The 18180-nt window shown below is 34.0% G+C and overlaps 1 protein-coding gene across 1 annotated transcript; it reads right to left on the minus strand.

The window, feature by feature from the left end:
• Positions 1-1567: 1567 nt before the first annotated feature.
• On the minus strand, positions 1568-17696 carry LOC129254291 (transmembrane protein 208-like). Its single transcript, XM_054892743.2, has 4 exons — positions 17538-17696; positions 12190-12345; positions 9274-9410; positions 1568-6908 (listed from the first exon to the last, which is right to left on the minus strand). Exons 1-4 carry the CDS (start codon positions 17541-17543, stop codon positions 6698-6700), a joined length of 510 nt encoding a protein of 169 aa, XP_054748718.1. The 5' UTR covers positions 17544-17696; the 3' UTR covers positions 1568-6697.
• Between the last annotated feature and the right edge of the window lie 484 nt (positions 17697-18180).

Below are 18180 nucleotides of genomic sequence, written 5' to 3' on the forward strand. Positions count from 1 at the left end.
AAATCATATGATTGTATGATGTGTATGATTATTTTTAGTTTTGCTGGTCTAAATGTATTTACTTTATGCTTTTTATGATCTCAGAAGAGTCCCCAACAAATTTCATTGAAAAAACAATGAAAAACAAAAGGTCAAAACACAAAGAAATACATAAGAAATTGAAAAAAAACCCAGTAAAATGCATAAGAAAATGATCTGATATCGCAATTTTGTTCATGTATACTTGCTAAGAACACAACAAAGAGTTTCTATAACAAAAATTGGAACATTTGGAGCTTTATTGAGGGAGTTAGAGGAATAAATATGATTTTGCATACTAATTACGCATAAATTAGCATAATCACTCAATAGCAATTAAATTACTATACAATTTTGTAGGTTATGTCCCAGACGACCCGCGTACCAATTTTCAGCGCGGTCGACGGCCGAGATCTCAAGGGGGGCCTGCCCCCCCCACCCCCCCCCCCCCCCCCCCCCCCGGCAATATGAATTCCCAAAGTATCCTGGCCTAGATAGGGTTAAAGCTAATCTTAACTATTTGCAGTAAGCAATCTTTTCTAGAGAAAGTCTTTGAAAATCAAGGTGAAAATGTTAAAACCAAATAAGAGCCAAACATGATAAATGAAAAAAAATGGCTGAAAACAGAGGAGTGCTGATAAAACTTTTAATTTTACCAACATGAATCCTCAAAGTGACTGCTTGTTATGTTGTACCCTAGAGAGAGATTACCTTTGTAATAAAATGATATCTTAATATTTAACTTGTTTACTATGATTTTCCACAAGTATTATGTCACTAATTTTATTTTTTATTCACTACGTACATACACTCGGTCATAATTTTGGATTCTGTAACTTTTTGGGTTCATCTTGCTCATTTTTTTTTTGCCAGATCTAATTTGCTTTTTTGCTGTTGATATGTTAATATGTATGGTTCTTATAGGAAAACGATTCTATATCTCTGGGGTTTCTGCCAAATAATGCTTAAAAAACCAATGTAAATAAACTGAAATAAATGTAGTTTGGTGTGTTTTTTGTATCATTAGAAAATTATGGATTCACCCTTTTCCTCTCTCTTCCAACACCAATTAGAACATGTATCTGCTATGAATGGCCAAACAAAGACTATTTCAAATAGCTATGTCAATTTCCCCCTCTCAAACTAGGAACTGAAAGGTTGAAGGGGGTCTGCTTTGTTTCAGAATGTGACATTTCGAACAAACATTCATTTGAATTAGTTTTGTCTATTTGGTCTTGCTTCAGAAAGTATACTACTTTTTTTCAGGAGTTCATATGGTTCCTTTGCCGTTATAGATGCATTCAGATATAGGTTTTTCAGATATCATGTTTCTAATATCAAATGAAGGGAGAAAGTGACATATCGATTGATATAGTTTGATCAACTCTTGCAAGGCTATGAAGATATTTATCTGAAAAAAAAACAATAAAAACAGAAGAAAAAAAAAGTTAATTGGGATATACTAGTACTCTATACAATAAAAATGTTACCCTAATGGTAATTAAGGTTAGATTATAGAAAAACAGACTACTTCATTTAAAAAATTGCATGATATTGTTCATATATATATCCTTTATTTTTCATTTTATTTACACAAAATGAGAATACACACATCAAGTACCTGAAATACAGCTATGTTTCTTCAATTTCAGCCAAATTATGCACTGGAAATATCCCAATTTACTTGCCAATAGACCTGCATGCCATGCATCATAATCAATGCAATGTATTGAATCAACATCAGAAAATTAATTAGTTCAGATTGCTAAGCTAATTAAAGTAAACTTTAAAGTAAACTTTGTTTCAAAAGAAACTCATCAAATCCTCTGACAAATGAGCAATACCATATTTCTTCTTTTAGTGATCACATGGAAGTAGATTGGTTCAAGCAAAAAGGCTCAATTAGAAAGAGAGTAAAGGCAGTCACATCAAAATGTACTTTCTTAATTCAAGGTCAGATTTTTTTTTTTTGGTGACTTTGGATTCCAACACCTTTTGAAGTGACCATCTCTAAGTTAGAGTTGAACCAACATCCTGACAAGTATTGTGTGAATGTTACCACAGAAAACAGTAATTTATCTTTTTACATGTACATCTATCTACGTGTATTTCATACAGACTTTGATCATTTCCATTCAGAGGCACAAAGAGGTTTTCAATTTCAAGAAAAGAAAATTCCTGTACATACAAAATCCATTGGAAAACCACGGAACCACAATCACCCTCAACATGTGTATACATGTAGTAAAAACTTTCACTTTGTCACTTGCATATCACAGAACAAATAATACATGTCACATACATGATGCATACATTAGACAATTTGTAAATGAGTTTGTAATCCCTGACTTTTGTGCTTTTAGAGAGACAATAGATGAAAACTGAACGAGGGAGGGGGAATACCCGGGGGGGGGGGGGCAGTCAAATGTATTGCTGTGCACATGCGTGACCAAATTATTTCCAAACGCCCCCTAAACAAGTTTTTCTCTGTGTGCAAAATAACCCCCTAAACAAGTTTTTTGCGGGCTTTATTTACACATTTCGGCCCCTAAACAAGTCGCCAGAATGTGACCCCGGGAAAAAAGCTTAACCCTAAACACATTTCGCTTGTCTTAAAGAAAAAAAACTTTGGAATATAAACATACCCTAAATACATTTGACCCCACGATTGACCAGTCTTTCAACACCACCCTTTTCTTTAAAAATCTGTGTTTTTGGTACCCTTAACGAGTGCATGCGCGGCCTGCGGCCAAAACTGAAAAAACACCCCTTTAAACGCGTTATTTTGGTCACGCATGTGTAAAACAATATATTTGACTGGGGGAATCCCCTGAACACATGCATCTTCAATTCTGCATACCCAAAATAAAAAGCTACATGTACGCCTTTATGTACATACACTGTAATGCAATAATACTGTAGTAGAGAACTATACATATAGTTGGTACAGAAAAAAGGATTGAAATGAAAATCCTATATTCTAAACGATGGTTCCATGACATTTTCTCAATTGCTCTACTCTAAATTCCACACACTAAAGGCACTATACCCTACCCTAAACCTAACATAAAACCTTATTGCAACTCTAACTCTTCATCTTAGACAAAATTAAGCCTGGAGCAATAGTTGCAGGAGCAAATGTTGTGTCACCGTAAAAGATACAAAGGAATGTATTAAAGCAGGCTGGTTGTTAACAAGACAGTACATATAGGTCACTGTGACGACAGTAACAAAATAATCAGAAAGAAAAAAACAAGGATACAGGGCTGAATTCATTAGGTACCTTTCATTAGGTACTCTTTCATTGGGTACTCTTTCAAAAATGTCGGTATGCAGTAGAAGGACAAGGCCTTGTCTCGAACACTGCAGTTTGGGCATCCCACAATGCGGCAAAAAAATTCACCATTCTAGAAGGATTTTTTTAATTAATAAGTCTGAACTCAATTTCATAACACATGGTCACTTGTGATTGAATAGCAACGTCACTTGTCCTCTGACTGAGGGTCTCTTCTGACGTGATGTCTCATGCATAAGGTTTATTATGAGAATTAATTCAATTTCATTATTTGCAGCATTCATAGATGAAAACACAAAGGATTGTAAATTGGCAATTACATAGTAAACCTTACATAAACAAATAACAGTGCAAGGATAAGGCAAGACCCCACCATCAATTTTCTATTATTTTCTTTATCCAGTGGATTTAACATTGTCAAAATTGTTAAGAGCCAGTCAGTTCATTACATATTTAGCAAATTCCTAGATCATATATCACCACTTCAATTTAGTATCTTTGAAAACAATAAAAACTGCATAATATTGTAACTTTATTTTATTTTGTCATTAGGTTTTAATATATTTTCACTGCTTTGCTTGTGTAATATCATTTTTTTTACCAAAATATGCTTGATCTCGTGAAGTTGCAACTTTTAACAAGGGAAAATCTATCCCTCTTCGTCCAGTTAGTTATGATGAAAATGGTAGAAAAATGAGAAGAACTTTATAATAATGATGGTTTGACGAAAATCCATCACAAAATAAGCGTTATCAATCTTTGAATTCTAATTCTGTAACATGACATGCAAGCAGGTAACCATATTAATTCCATACATTGTAATAGTGTAATTTGTTTATAATGAATGACTATATCATTTAATAGATGTACATATAAGTGGAGTGTTTACATGTAGGTAAAATGATTTTCAAATTTCTTTGAAAATTGACGTAATCATTGGGATATATATTACATGTTATATTGTGGAGCTGCTTGCATGTGATGTCACAAAATCACAATATTTTAAAATTATCAACTCTGTTAATATTTGTTCATGGATTTTCACCAAACATTCATCAATATATATCCCTCATCTATAAACAAAACCACCATGGGTAAATTTTCTCTATCACATATTTATCCAATAAGTAGAAAATGTAGATATCTACACAGAAAAAATTGAAATATTTCATTCAAAGTCCCTATCAATAGAGTCTGTTTTCCCATGTCATGCTACATCAAATCTATCATTAAACAATCTACATTTACCTCCTATAAATTAATCAAATAGCTACAAACAATGCAAAACTGAATACCATGTACTCATTCGATGACGGTTGCAAAAGAGTTTCATCATGGAAAAGGCAACAGACTCAGTATAAAAGACAGGTTTGTATTTTTCAGAAATACAGAACAGGGCTTTAGATTATTAGCTACATATTGCACTCCATCTTCTATCTTAGCAGAGCTACATGTATGAACAGGACACTATGTAATGGGATGTTTTTTATAAAATCAAAATTGATTTAACGATTGATTTTGGATTATGAAACACCTGCAGGGATACGCAAAATCAATCATCTGTTTTGCTTGTTCTTTGTATTTTGTTTCATTATATTCCCTAATATCACATAACGTGTTTCGATCCCTTTTGGGGTGTTTTAGCAAGCTTTAAATCGATTTAAGATTTAAATCCATTTGAAATCAATTCAATTTTAGTTTATGACCCCCCCCCCCCCCCCCCGATTTTGTATCTTAATCAATACACTTGATTGTCATTCTTGCAAAGAGTTAGTTTCCATAGCGTCAATTTCCTTCAGCAAGAAATTTTATCAACATTGAGTTGCACTCAACCCAGGTGAGGTAAATGGGGGGGGGGGGGCTGGCAGGAATTCATTCCTTGAAACAAAGGGTGCGGATTAGCTGCTTAATTTATTAATTATGCTGCATAACTTTAGAGCACTTACAGACTTCTGATAAGGTAAGTGCTATGTACTATACTGTGTGAGCAAAAAAAAACTTGACATCTCACAAATCCCCGATTTAATTTTAAGGGGAAAAAATTGTCATGAATGCATAATTATTACATATGGCTGGAAAGAGTATCTTCTCCCAAATAATTTGATACCATATGTATGTTGTATGTCTTCATGCTTAGATAATCAGTAGGCATTCTTTGCAGTGAGGTAAATTTTGACTTGCGCCAAATTAAGGCATGACTGCCATGAATGAACCCCAGGTGACAATGATGTCATAATCCTACAAAGGTTTCATTAAAATCCATTTCAAAACACCTTTACAGTAATTTACATTATAATCGTTTAATAAACACATTTAGTGTCAATTCTCAAATTCATTTTGTTGGAAAGGGATTAACAAATATGTTCTCTAACTCATGTGGTATTGAATTATTTGGGAGAAGATACTCTTTCCAGACATGTATAATAATCATGTGTCCATGACATATTTTTCCTTAAATTGGAATTTGTGAGGTGTCAAGTTTTTTTTTTACTCGCATGGTATAAGCTAATATAATCATTATTATTATAATTCTCCAAGTGTTCTACACCCTGTAACAAATAGCTCAGATCTTAATCTGAGGGCTGATTTTCAATTCTTCATGCTTGTTAATATTGCTCTTTATGTGCACTCAAACGTATAAACATACATGTACAAGCATACAATCAATTAGTAAGTTTTGTGTCACAAGTCCCTGGTTTAAAGTTTATTTTGAGGGAGCCTTGGGATCTTTAAATCTTTTAATTTAGGTGATTTAGCTTGCACTGGCATAAATCCAAGCTGTGAACCTATTCTGCCCAACTCTGGCAAAAGGAAGCAAGTGACACATCAGTCAAATTTGAGCTATTGTTGTTTCTGAAACGCCCTATGTATGTTGCACATTCAGGCAAAATTTGGGGAAGAAATGATCGTTCTATGATAGATATTGAAGAAAATATGCTGTTAAATTGCATTGACGCCTACATGTATGTGAATGACGAACACACATTGCTCATTTACAACGAATGATACTTTTGTAACTTGCTTCCTTTTGCCAAAGTACGGCAGTATTGTTCAAGGGGGGGGGGTGGTGATCCATTGTTTCATTCCCCCCCCCCCCCTCTTAAAGAGAATGACCTCATGGATTTATGTCAATGGTAGCTTGTGATGATTTAATGCAATATACTAAGATCACGTAAGAACTCTGTAGAGGATCAAGGTGCTGATCAAATAGAATATTATGTATTTTTCTATTTGCCTATTAGCTGTAGATGTTACATGAAAAGCAAAGAGATTTGCTTTCAAATTCACTTACTCTGCATTCTTCTCGTTTTACTTAACACATTCACTACCTTCACTACCATCTAGAACAAAAATAAAACTATAAAATTGAATTGGAATAACAAACTAAAATCTCCTATTTTGTCTCCTTTCCATTTTCTTCTGCTTCTTCTCATCCACTTCTGGGGCCGGGGCAAATATCCACGGCGACAGGATGTTGACCCAGAGGAGATAGAACGCTCTTCCCGGTATCACGAACCATATTAGCCAAAAGTACTCTGAGAAGATTCCTAAAACTTGTACGATCGCAGTCACAAGAATGATGTCTTTAATATGCCTGTCAGGATCAAAGAAAAAAAAACATATTTCTAAAAAAAAAGGTTGACACGTCATTTTGTATAGCTTAGCTGGAAATGGCATCCAAATATTTATTAAAAGCGAGCACACTAAATAAATACATGTATGGTTGTTTGGAAGAGAAAAAAATACAATGCCATGTGAATTTTATTTATATTATTGTGAATACATGTATTTCAGCTTTTGAGCTGCAGCAGGTGTACAATTTCATCATTCGGATTAATTTTGGAATAAACCTAGAAATAAAATGAAATTTCATGAAATTTCATTATTTGCCTGCTACTTTTCCTAGTTTTATCTGCTTTTACAAATGTTGATATGTGACCAACCATCATAAATCCCACAATGCAATGCATCTTTCCAACAGAGGATTGAGGGAGTAAGCTCCAAGTCACAAGGCTTCTGAAGGAAAAATTCTCCCATAGACTGTACATTTGACTCAGCCCAAGGCCAAGGGAAAGACCAGCAATTATTCTGACAGAATTGTTCAACTGTAATATTAAAGCTACAGTTTTCATGAGTGTTTAATCCCTATACACAACAAGTAATGTAGATAAAATTGTATGTATTATCAAATGCAAACTAGTACTCTACTATACCTATGGATAAACAAGTAATGCAGATAAAATGGTATGTAAACTATTACTTTAATGTTTGAACCAATGATGGATAAACAAGTATGGTAGATAAATGCTCATGCCTCCCTCTTCATCTATCCATTGTTTACAAACTTTTGAAGTACAGTGTAAGTCGCAAAAGAAAGGAGAAAACTTCAGTGATTGCTACGCCTTCCTATCTATTGACACCATGTTGACATCACCCCATTTTCAAGAGGATATAAATTTAAATTAATAATACCCATTGTTCTGAATAATCAAATTTGATCAAATTATTATTCAATTAATGACTGATGCACAAATATTTCAACAAAGACCTGGCATAATTACTCACAATAGTTCAACATGTATGACCAAAGCCTTCAAATAAATACAAACAAAGGCACCCGGAATGAACTTTACTCCAACTTTAAAGATTGTAAGGTTATCTAATTATTTACTTAAACTGAATCCCGGCAAAGGTTAAGTCCCTAGACAACTGAATAACAATACAAATCTTGTGCTATGACATATTCGATCTGAGCAGTATGATGATTTTGATGTCCGCAAAATCTACATTTTCACCTCATACAATTGTGCTCAAAAGACAGTGAACCCCACCAGAAAATACACTCCTTCATGCTGAGTCTTGAATACAGCCAACAACACTATAATGTTCGGCGAGCCCAGAGAAAAAAACTTTATCAAATGCAATATTTTATCACCCGACTTTACAATAAAAATATCTAAAACATAGCAGAACTTGAACACTTAAAATATGTTCATTTTCTGGTGGGGTTCACTAACTTTTGAGCACCTCTGTACCTTCATAATATCAAACAATCCCTCTCCTTTCATTTTTTAGTGTTGTAGACTTAATGAATGCAGTAAATCCTCTCATTTTAAGGTTCTAGTTCAAATTTTTCTCATGATCTATAAATGAGGATGTTCGTGTTTCCATAAAACTTGAGTGATCAATTACAAGTTACTTGACGTGTTTAATACTTGTCTGTTTATACAGAATGCTATATATACAGGGGTAATTACATGTATTGTGATAAGCTACAAATATGATGCAATTTGATTGGCCAATTAAGAGAAACCTGTACCTGTACCCAAGGAAGACAAGACAAGTGGTCTTTATAGCATATAGTGTTTGCCTTTTAAGCAAATTAATTAGCCATGCAAAAAAAAAATACAGGTATAAATACACAACATGCATGCTTTGTGATCCATATGTTTCAAAGCACAATTAAGTAAAGAAAAAAAAACAGACGTATGAATAGTAAGAATAATACTTTGAAACAGTATTACAACCACAATACAACTCTTCCCTGATTCCTCCTTACAATCCCTCTCGCAACCGTAGGTCTTCTAGTTCATCCTTACTTGCTGTACCACAATCTCAAAATTCATGGGGGCATCGATCATTTCAACATGCTGGGCCATTCCTATGGAATGAACTTCCAAAAGAAATCTGCAATGTTTCTTGTCTCAACACTTTCAAAAGTTCTCTGAAAACCTGGTTATTCACACAAGCTTTTAGGTAATTGTTATTTGCCCCCTCTTTTTAGTAGGTTTTCTGTCTTCCTTTCTTTTTTTTTTTCTCTTTCTTTTCTTTTCTTTATTGCGCCATGAGCATCTTTTTATGATGGATACCGACGCATTACAAATGTTCATATATCAACCAAGGAATTAACTGAATTCCAACCGAAGGATATGATCTAGTTTCTATCACAAGAAACTTACTCTCCCATGCCAGACTGCATGTTCAGGTCCAGTCCGCCATCAAGCAACGCCCCGGTCTCCGAGTACTTTGCCTGGGCCATCATGCGCATGAAGTAGTAACAACCGAAGTAGACTGCCGTTGCAAAGGCGAGGACCAGCTGAAAAAGAAATGGATGTCAACATTTTAGAAGGTCTACATCAATTGGAGAGTAGATAATAATGCTACATTCTAATTGACCGAGTCAGACGACCTGCCAACCTCTGGGAATGAAATATTGTATTCTGTGATAAAAAAAACTGTATTTTTCCTCAAAAATCTGTATTTCATAATAAAATGCGTGGCGCACGCGCTCATCGCGGCGCTCAAGCTGCATGCAAGCTTAAATGCGCACTGCTCTTGCAGATGAACAAAAAAAACATTGAAACATGTGTATATCTCACCCTGGTTTTAACAAAATGATTGAAGAAAAAAAAAATTACCTGAAATTACATTGATCTAATAACCATATTTGTGTAAGTTTTATGAAATAGAGACATATAGAGATGATTTTTCTCAATAAATTATGATTTTGTAAAAAAAAAAAAAAAAATATGATAAAAAACGCATTTTTAAAAGAAAAGACGTACTCCCGTATTTGGGTTGCAAAAACGTACTAAATACGCATAAAACGTACTGGTTGGCAATGGCAGGTCTGCTGAGTACTTTGTTTCAACCTGTCTTCGATGTAATTAATTCTTCATTATTGAACTACACAATGGTCAAATCCAAACATACGTATGAACTACTCTTTCTTTCGTCTGCATATTGATTATGTCAAACTGAATAAAAACATTTGGCCATCTTTTGTCTGAGATTTGCTTGTAATTATCCAGAGATAGACAATCAATATTTCACTCTCTTTTCATTTTCAAGTTTTCAAACAGGTACATTTCTAATGGAAAGATTGCAAAGTTCATACCCCCAAAAAAACTAAAAAATAAAACACACACACACATATTTGTGTAAGTTTTATGAAATAGAGACATATAGAGATGATTTTTCTCAATAAATTATGATTTTGTAAAAAAAAAAAAAAAAATATGATAAAAAACGCATTTTTAAAAAGAAAAGACGTACTCCCGTATTTGGGTTGCAAAAACGTACTAAATACGCATAAAACGTACTGGTTGGCAATGGCAGGTCTGCTGAGTACTTTGTTTCAACCTGTCTTCGATGTAATTAATTCTTCATTATTGAACTACACAATGGTCAAATCCAAACATACGTATGAACTACTCTTTCTTTCGTCTGCATATTGATTATGTCAAACTGAATAAAAACATTTGGCCATCTTTTGTCTGAGATTTGCTTGTAATTATCCAGAGATAGACAATCAATATTTCACTCTCTTTTCATTTTCAAGTTTTCAAACAGGTACATTTCTAATGGAAAGATTGCAAAGTTCATACCCCCAAAAAAACTAAAAAATAAAACACACACACACACAAATGAAACGTTTTCAATTTGAACAAAATACAAATGTAACCCCCCCCCCTCAAACCCCACAATTAAATGTATGTTAACATTATTTCAAGTTTTAGAAAGCAGATCCTAACATTTAAATTGTACTTGTTTCAATCAATAAGGATTCCAGTGAACACTACAAAGAAAATAAAAGAAATAGGATTTGAAGTTTGGGTTCACTCAAGCAAGGCACTAGCATACTGCACAAGCTGGGTTATAGTAGTCATAAAGAAACCCTTGTATCTCATCTTTGTTTTAACTTGACAACTTCAGAATGGAGATCATAGATTTACTTTTGGATAAGCTAGTTTTTTTTAATCATTTTTGGAGACCAAAAATTATTATTCAGGTTAATAACAGAAAGCCTTGTCTGGCAACTTGTTGTTGGTTTTTGAGGTCGAGTGTGACAAATACAAATTTTCATTTTATGGTTTCACTTGCTACAAATGCTAATTAATTTGATGATTCGCAACCTAGATTATGCTCATCAACTGAGACAGCCATACAACTGGAACTGGTGAATATTCACACAGAGAATAGTATGAAATTTCAAACTATGCATGATGCTACAGATCCCACTAAGCTGACCAATATATTACAAATATTTCAGAGATGACCATTACTTTCTTTGAGAAGCGTTATCCCCTTTCCAAAACAATAATATCAGAGTTATTTTTGGTTTACCATGGAGATGTACATTTTCATATCACCTTATCACCAGTACCAACCAGTTGCAAACCAATGTACCGGCACATATTTAGCCTCTAAGTCTAAAGTGATTTTAGCCTCTAGTACAAGTAGTGCCCGTAAATGGTAAATTACCACTTTGTATACTGTTGACTTTCCGTATGGTTTCATCCCACGTGGTCTAATCTCAGTTTGTCTACAACCAGTTTGTCTACTAACCATTTGGTATAATTCCCATTTAGTCCATTTAGAATTTTGTCACATTACCAGTGAAGCTATACCTATTTGTCTAATATCCACCAACACCACCAAGTCTCTTTGGTTAGATGCATTGTTTGTGAAAAAAAAATCATTTGACAAATTAAAAAAAAAATTATTGTAAACACTAAAGTGGAAATTAGACCAACTTGGCATTAATTTTAAGTAAATGAGTATCTATAGACAAAAGAGCAATTAGACCATCTGATTACTGGACCAACTGCTCAAAGACTTGGGGCACCTTTCATAAGACAAAGTTACAATAGTTGCAGGACTTTGTGAAACAGGCTCCAAGTGAATATAAACCCCCATAAATTACTAGTGGATTCTACACAAAAGGCAATCAAAATAAACAGAATCACGAAAAACGTCACTATACATCTTCCATTAAGTGTTGATTTTATCCCTTGTCAATTATCTACTAGTATTTGCACCTGGTGTGGAGAGGCAAATGCAGATATATGTCTTCGAATTCGAATTTTACTTACCCAGTTCCACCATGTAAATGTGTCCAGTTTCCAAAGAAGACGGATGACAATGTATAGCAGTGATGCTCCAACCATTATATTCCTGTAGTAATTTAGGGTCTCTGCATTTTCTGCTAGAATCTGTTTCTGTCCCTTTGTGCCAACTTTTCCTTTGGGCTGCAAGAAACAATCAAGAGGGGTTTTCATAATAACATATAAAACACAAGCACATTAAATTTTTACTGCACCATAGTAGTGCATCATTTCTATTTCCCAGAGAGTTTATAACAAAAGGTATATAAAATATATTTCAACTTGTTAGAACTTCAAAACAATTTTAAAACATGTCCTGATCGTTTGTTCATTAATCTTATATGTTTGTGACTTCTTTTCTATTTTATTTTCATTTCCGCTGTTGTCAGAATAAATGCATCATTTATATTTCTTAGAGAGTTTATAACGAAAGGTATATAAAATATATTTCAACTTGTTAGAACTTCAAAACAATTTCAGAACATGTCCTGATCGTTCGTTCATTATTCTGAGATGTTTGTGACTTCTATTCTCTTTTATATTCCTTTCCGCCGTTGTCAGAATAGTGCGTCATTTATATTTCTCAGAAAGGTCATAACGAAAGGTATATAAAATATATTTCAACTTGTTAGAACTTTAAGACAATTTTAAAACATGTCCTGATCATTTGTTCATTATCTGAGAAGTTTGTGACTTCTATTCTATTCTATTTTCCTTTCTGCCGTTTCATATTAGTGCATCATTTATATTTCCCAGAGAGTTTATAACGGAATGTATTCAAAATATATTTTAACTCTTTAGCATCTCAAAACAGTTTGAAACCTGTTCTGACAGATCGTTCATTATTCTGATATGTTTGTGACTTCTGTTCTATTTTATTTTCCTTTACGCTGTTGTCAGAATAAATGTATCATTTATATTTCTCAGAGAGTTCATAATGACAGGTACATGTATTTAAAATATAATTTAACTCGTGAGCCTCTCAAACAATGTTAAAACATGTCCTGATAGATCGTTCATTAATCTGTGATGTTTGTGACTTCTATTCTGTTTTATAATCCTTTCCGCCGTTGTCGGTATAAGGCCAAGTCAAAGAAGAAAGTAGTTGATCGTCCTCGCGTGCATCTATTTTGGCCGCCGCATGAAATGTTTTACTATTTACTATTTTCAAAAATTGGCTAAAAAAATATAAAAATGTGATGTTTCTTGTCCACGCCCGCTTTTTTGATTGCCGCATCAATTTTCTTGATATTTACTATTTTTATGGCTGCTGAAAAGCAAAATAAAAATACACAAGATTGGCGAGCGATTTGCTCTCATGTGCTCTGGGATCTCTCTCGCAACTTTCTAAAACTATTGCAAAGTCCGATATCGCTGTAACTGCGATAAAGAAAAAATTTAGTTTTTTATTGGTAATTTTGAAGATACAATCATAAATTAGCGAGAAAATAAAGTTTGCAAACTCAGAAAAAATCACAGATTTCTTCATTTTCATTGCATTTTCGGGGACCTCACTTCCTAAATCTGAACAAATCTGTCGCATGCTTTGGAAATATGGCGCAGATAAATCAATTTTAATGACATGATTTGTATTTCAGCAGGTTTTTTGGTGAGTGATAGCGCCAGGTACTTTGGTGTGTGTTGCGGTGATTGACTGTGCTTGTGACTGTGTTGGGTGTGCATGTGTGCTGCGGTGATGTGATTGACTGTGCTGGCGAGACATGTGAATTTGTGAAATGAATAAATTTCTGGCGAGTTTTATAACGTTAGCTCTCGAGCGGCAATGCATTGAATATTCAAAAAAATATTTTCAAGTGAGCTATTTACATTGTATTATCAAGCCATTGAAAATTATGAAAAGGATTCCGGTAAGTACCAATTTTTTTCAAATTTGATAAACTTCATCTTTCCTTGAGCTATTCAATTTGATTGACAATTGTAAGCTGGTAAATAGATCTAACAGTTACAAATATTGAAATAATAAACCTTCAGTGAACAAGTAACAATTAATTAAGAAATCATTTAACAATTGATATCAATAAAAAAAAATGAATAGCAATTGAATAAACAATAATAAACATTATTTAAATGAATAAAAAAAAGCAGGACAAACTGTGATCCGAAACCATGCCCTGAGCTGAAAGAGATTGGCTCTGGAAAACCGTGGCTCCAGGGTAATTAAAATGGCTCTCAATTTTTTTTTCTAAATGCCCCCCCCCCCCCCAGTATTTTTTACCCTTACATATATAATGTAGAATGTTTAAATCATTCACTTGACATGAACATTTTGTTTTACAATAATACACTACCGGTTGATCCATACATCAGTACAATAATTTTTTTATTGCATAATACATTTTCCATAGATTTCCAATATATATATATATATATATATATATATATATATATATATGTACAGTTGAGGCCAGAAGTTTACATACACCCAGGAGTTTACATACACCCAGGAAATTCACCCAAGAAAAGTTGACACTTGCCAAACATAAAATTTACTGTATCTCATGAAATATTTGTGCTATCATGACAAATTTGATATATCAAACAAATGAGTATATCATTCCCCTCTGTCATCAGGAGCTGACAAATATTTAGGTGTCATTTTTCCACAAAAAATCTTCATATTTTAGACAAATTAAAAATAAAAACTTGACAAAAACATTTCATATCTGTGCTCTAGAGTTACTTCTCAACACAACCATTTCAGATTACACTTTTTTGTTCAGTGGTGACATATGATAGAAAATGTACCGGTAATGTAAATCATAGATTTGACATATATATTTCTATGAAACGATGTTTGAAAATATAATATCAAACAATAGAATACATTCGGCACAAATATTAATATTTTTTCTCCAAAGAAAATTCCACCTGAAATATACTTTAATCCCAACGGCATCCTAATCATGTGAAAGAACCTAATACACTCTTTCATTTGATACCAAATTCGTCATGGTAGTATTTATATATCCGAAGATATAGTAAATTTTTACGATTTTTGGCTTGTGGACAAATTTCACTCAATTCCATGGGTGTATGTAAAATTTTGGCCTCAATCAACTGTATGATATATATATATATACATTATATATTTATTCATATATGCATATATTGATATATATGTTTCTACTCATTTATTCTTAATATTGAACATGCATCGATCACCTTAATCGAGCCTGACAATCATTTGAATAAAAAATAGCAAAAAAAATAGTAAATAGTAAGGACCTCCTTCATCACTGATGTAAAAAACGGGCCGAGAAAATGACTCCTTGTTTTAAAAAAAAATAGTAAGATAGCAAATAGTAAGGACCTCCCTCTTCACTGCTCTTGAAAAACCCGGACGATCAACTACTTTCTTTTCTAACTTGGCCTAATGCGACATTTATACTTCTTTTTAAAGAACAGGAGTTCATAACGGAAGGCATATAAAATACATTTTAACTCGTTAGGACCTCAAAACAATTTTGAAATATTCCCAATCAATCATTATTAATCTGAGATGTTTTTTACTTCAGTTCTATTTTATTTTCCTTTCCGCCGTTGTCAGAATAATGCGTCATTTATATTTCTTAGAGAGTCCATAACAAAAGGTATTTCAAATATATTTTAACTCTTTAGCATCTCAAAATAATTAAAAACCTTTTCTGACAGATCGTTCATTAATCTGAGATGTTGGTGACTTCTATCTGTTTTAAAATTCCTTTCCGCTGTTGTCAGAATATTGCGTCATTTATATTTGGCAGAAAAAAATCACGCGATTGCGTGCTGTCGCCAAGCGGAAGACAAAGAAATCAAGATGGCGACGTAAACACGGCCGTAAGCTCTCTCATCTTTTCATAACATTTTCCTCGTTTTTTTTCATGAATTCTTCTTTAAAAATGTAATCAATATCGCAGAAATGTTGGGAATGGAGTTTAACTCCATGTACATGTTTTAGGGCTCGATCTTTTAGAGGGAAAGTAGAAATCTCGGGGGCGAAAGTTTCAGGTTTTGTACCCGTGCGTGTGGGAATATAGCTTAGGCTCCCAGGCGTTAGGGGAGGGACCATACGTACAGTATATGTCTTTCACTCCCCAGACGCCTCCAGGCTACGCTAACGGTGACAAATTTGCCGATCTTTTGCCAATATTTTCATCAATACTGAACTCATCCTAAAGAAATTTACACCAAAGTGTAATTTTAGGTCGCTTTTCACGTTGATGATGTCAGATTTAAAGGATATTGGCTAGTTTTTTAGATAATGACCGTCCGCGAAGTATGGACATGATGGACACGCGCGAAGTTTGGACTCACTGCCATACGCCAATAGTACAGGGGCGGTATTCTGAGGTCATTTTATCTTTAAAATATTTTATTTTATCTCTTAAAATGAAATTGGTATTCTGAGATGACATTTTATCTTTCAGATAAAATTTAAAATTTCATCTTGCGGATAAATTTTATCTTGCGTATTTATGATGATACGCAACAGAGCAGTGGCTGCGTAGACATACCCATCGCGTATCTGGCCATTGCAACGCGGGTGATGTGCTTGCGCCCAAGTTACTTTGAAGAAAAAATAAAATAAACTTAAAAGAGGGTAGGGGCTATTTTATCTCCGCGACGTTCATTTCGTCAATATTTCTAAGTGAATTAACTCCAAATGTTGGCATGAAAATTAAGAAAAATTATATCTTCATTGAGAACAACACCTTAAAGTTATTCCTGTACAATCAGGAAGCATTTCATAAGACTTTTCTTGACTAATATTGTCTTTGAAATGATGCTTGAAAAGATGCGATATAGACTTCGAAAAAAAGATGAGAGTATTGCCATTTTTGTTAAAAAGAAATATCTGTAAAGACGCACAAGCGTATAGTGCAAGCGTATTGAAGTCAATATATTGACGCAATCTCACTCATTCGCCACACCTCCTAGCGGAATGGATTTCCATTGGTTGAGTGATATGAGAGAGCTATAAAAGCGCGTTTCTAATTGGATATTGATTAAAAAATAGGTGTGTCTTACAGAGATAAAATGAAGATAAAATTGTTCTCAGAATACCAATTCGGAGAGATTTTAAGGGTATTTTATCTCACTGATTTTAACGGAGATAAAATATTTTATTTTATCTGAGATAAAATGGATCTCAGAATACCACCCCAGCCCCAGGTCTTTAGACGAATCGGCGATCCCCAACATTAAAATGAGTAGGTGGGAACACCATTCAAATTGCAGTCGCCCATTCGATTGGGAAAAAACTGCGTCCAGCGTGAACTGACGGATATCAAAGTATGATTAATTGAATTCAACATGTTAGAATGGTAAATACTTACAGGCATGGTGACTCTACAATCTAAATTTCGTCCAAATAAGATGTGAAAATCGAAACAGATGCCGGTGTTTGGGTCGTGGATATATCCAATTTCGTCGATTCTCCTTAATATAGTCTCTGTATCCAGGCGCTATTTAGATAAATTGTAGTCGGTTGTAGTGTTAGGCTAGTCTGCAGGCGCAGACCCTGATTGGAACTTTGATCAAAAAGTGTACCTCCACGCAAAGACTAGCATATACAAAACTTAAACGAGAGGGCCTTCAGTACACAAGGCATGAGTAGGCTGCACATTCAGACCCTTAACTCGAGTGAAGGGTTTGCCCAGCCAGTGGCGTAGCTAGAATTTTTTTCCCAGGGGGGCACTGGGGGGTCCTTGCTTTTTCAGGGGGGGCACCGACCATTTTTCCGGTGTGTGTGTGTATGTGTCACAAGGGTGGATCCGACTTTCGCCAATAGGGGAAGGGGCCCGAAATTATCTTCACCTATATCAGTCACTTCTTAGTTTTATTCTTATAAAACAACATAAACATGATCGAAATAATCTCATAAGCCTGATAAAAAGTGCGAGCGCGAAGCGCGAGCAATTTTTTTTTTACTTTCATGCATTTTTTATTTAATTTTCTGGGCAATGTTATGTGTGACCC

The sequence above is a fragment of the Lytechinus pictus genome, chromosome 2 (genome assembly GCF_037042905.1).
Source record: "Lytechinus pictus isolate F3 Inbred chromosome 2, Lp3.0, whole genome shotgun sequence".
Lineage (NCBI taxonomy): Eukaryota > Metazoa > Echinodermata > Echinoidea > Temnopleuroida > Toxopneustidae > Lytechinus > Lytechinus pictus.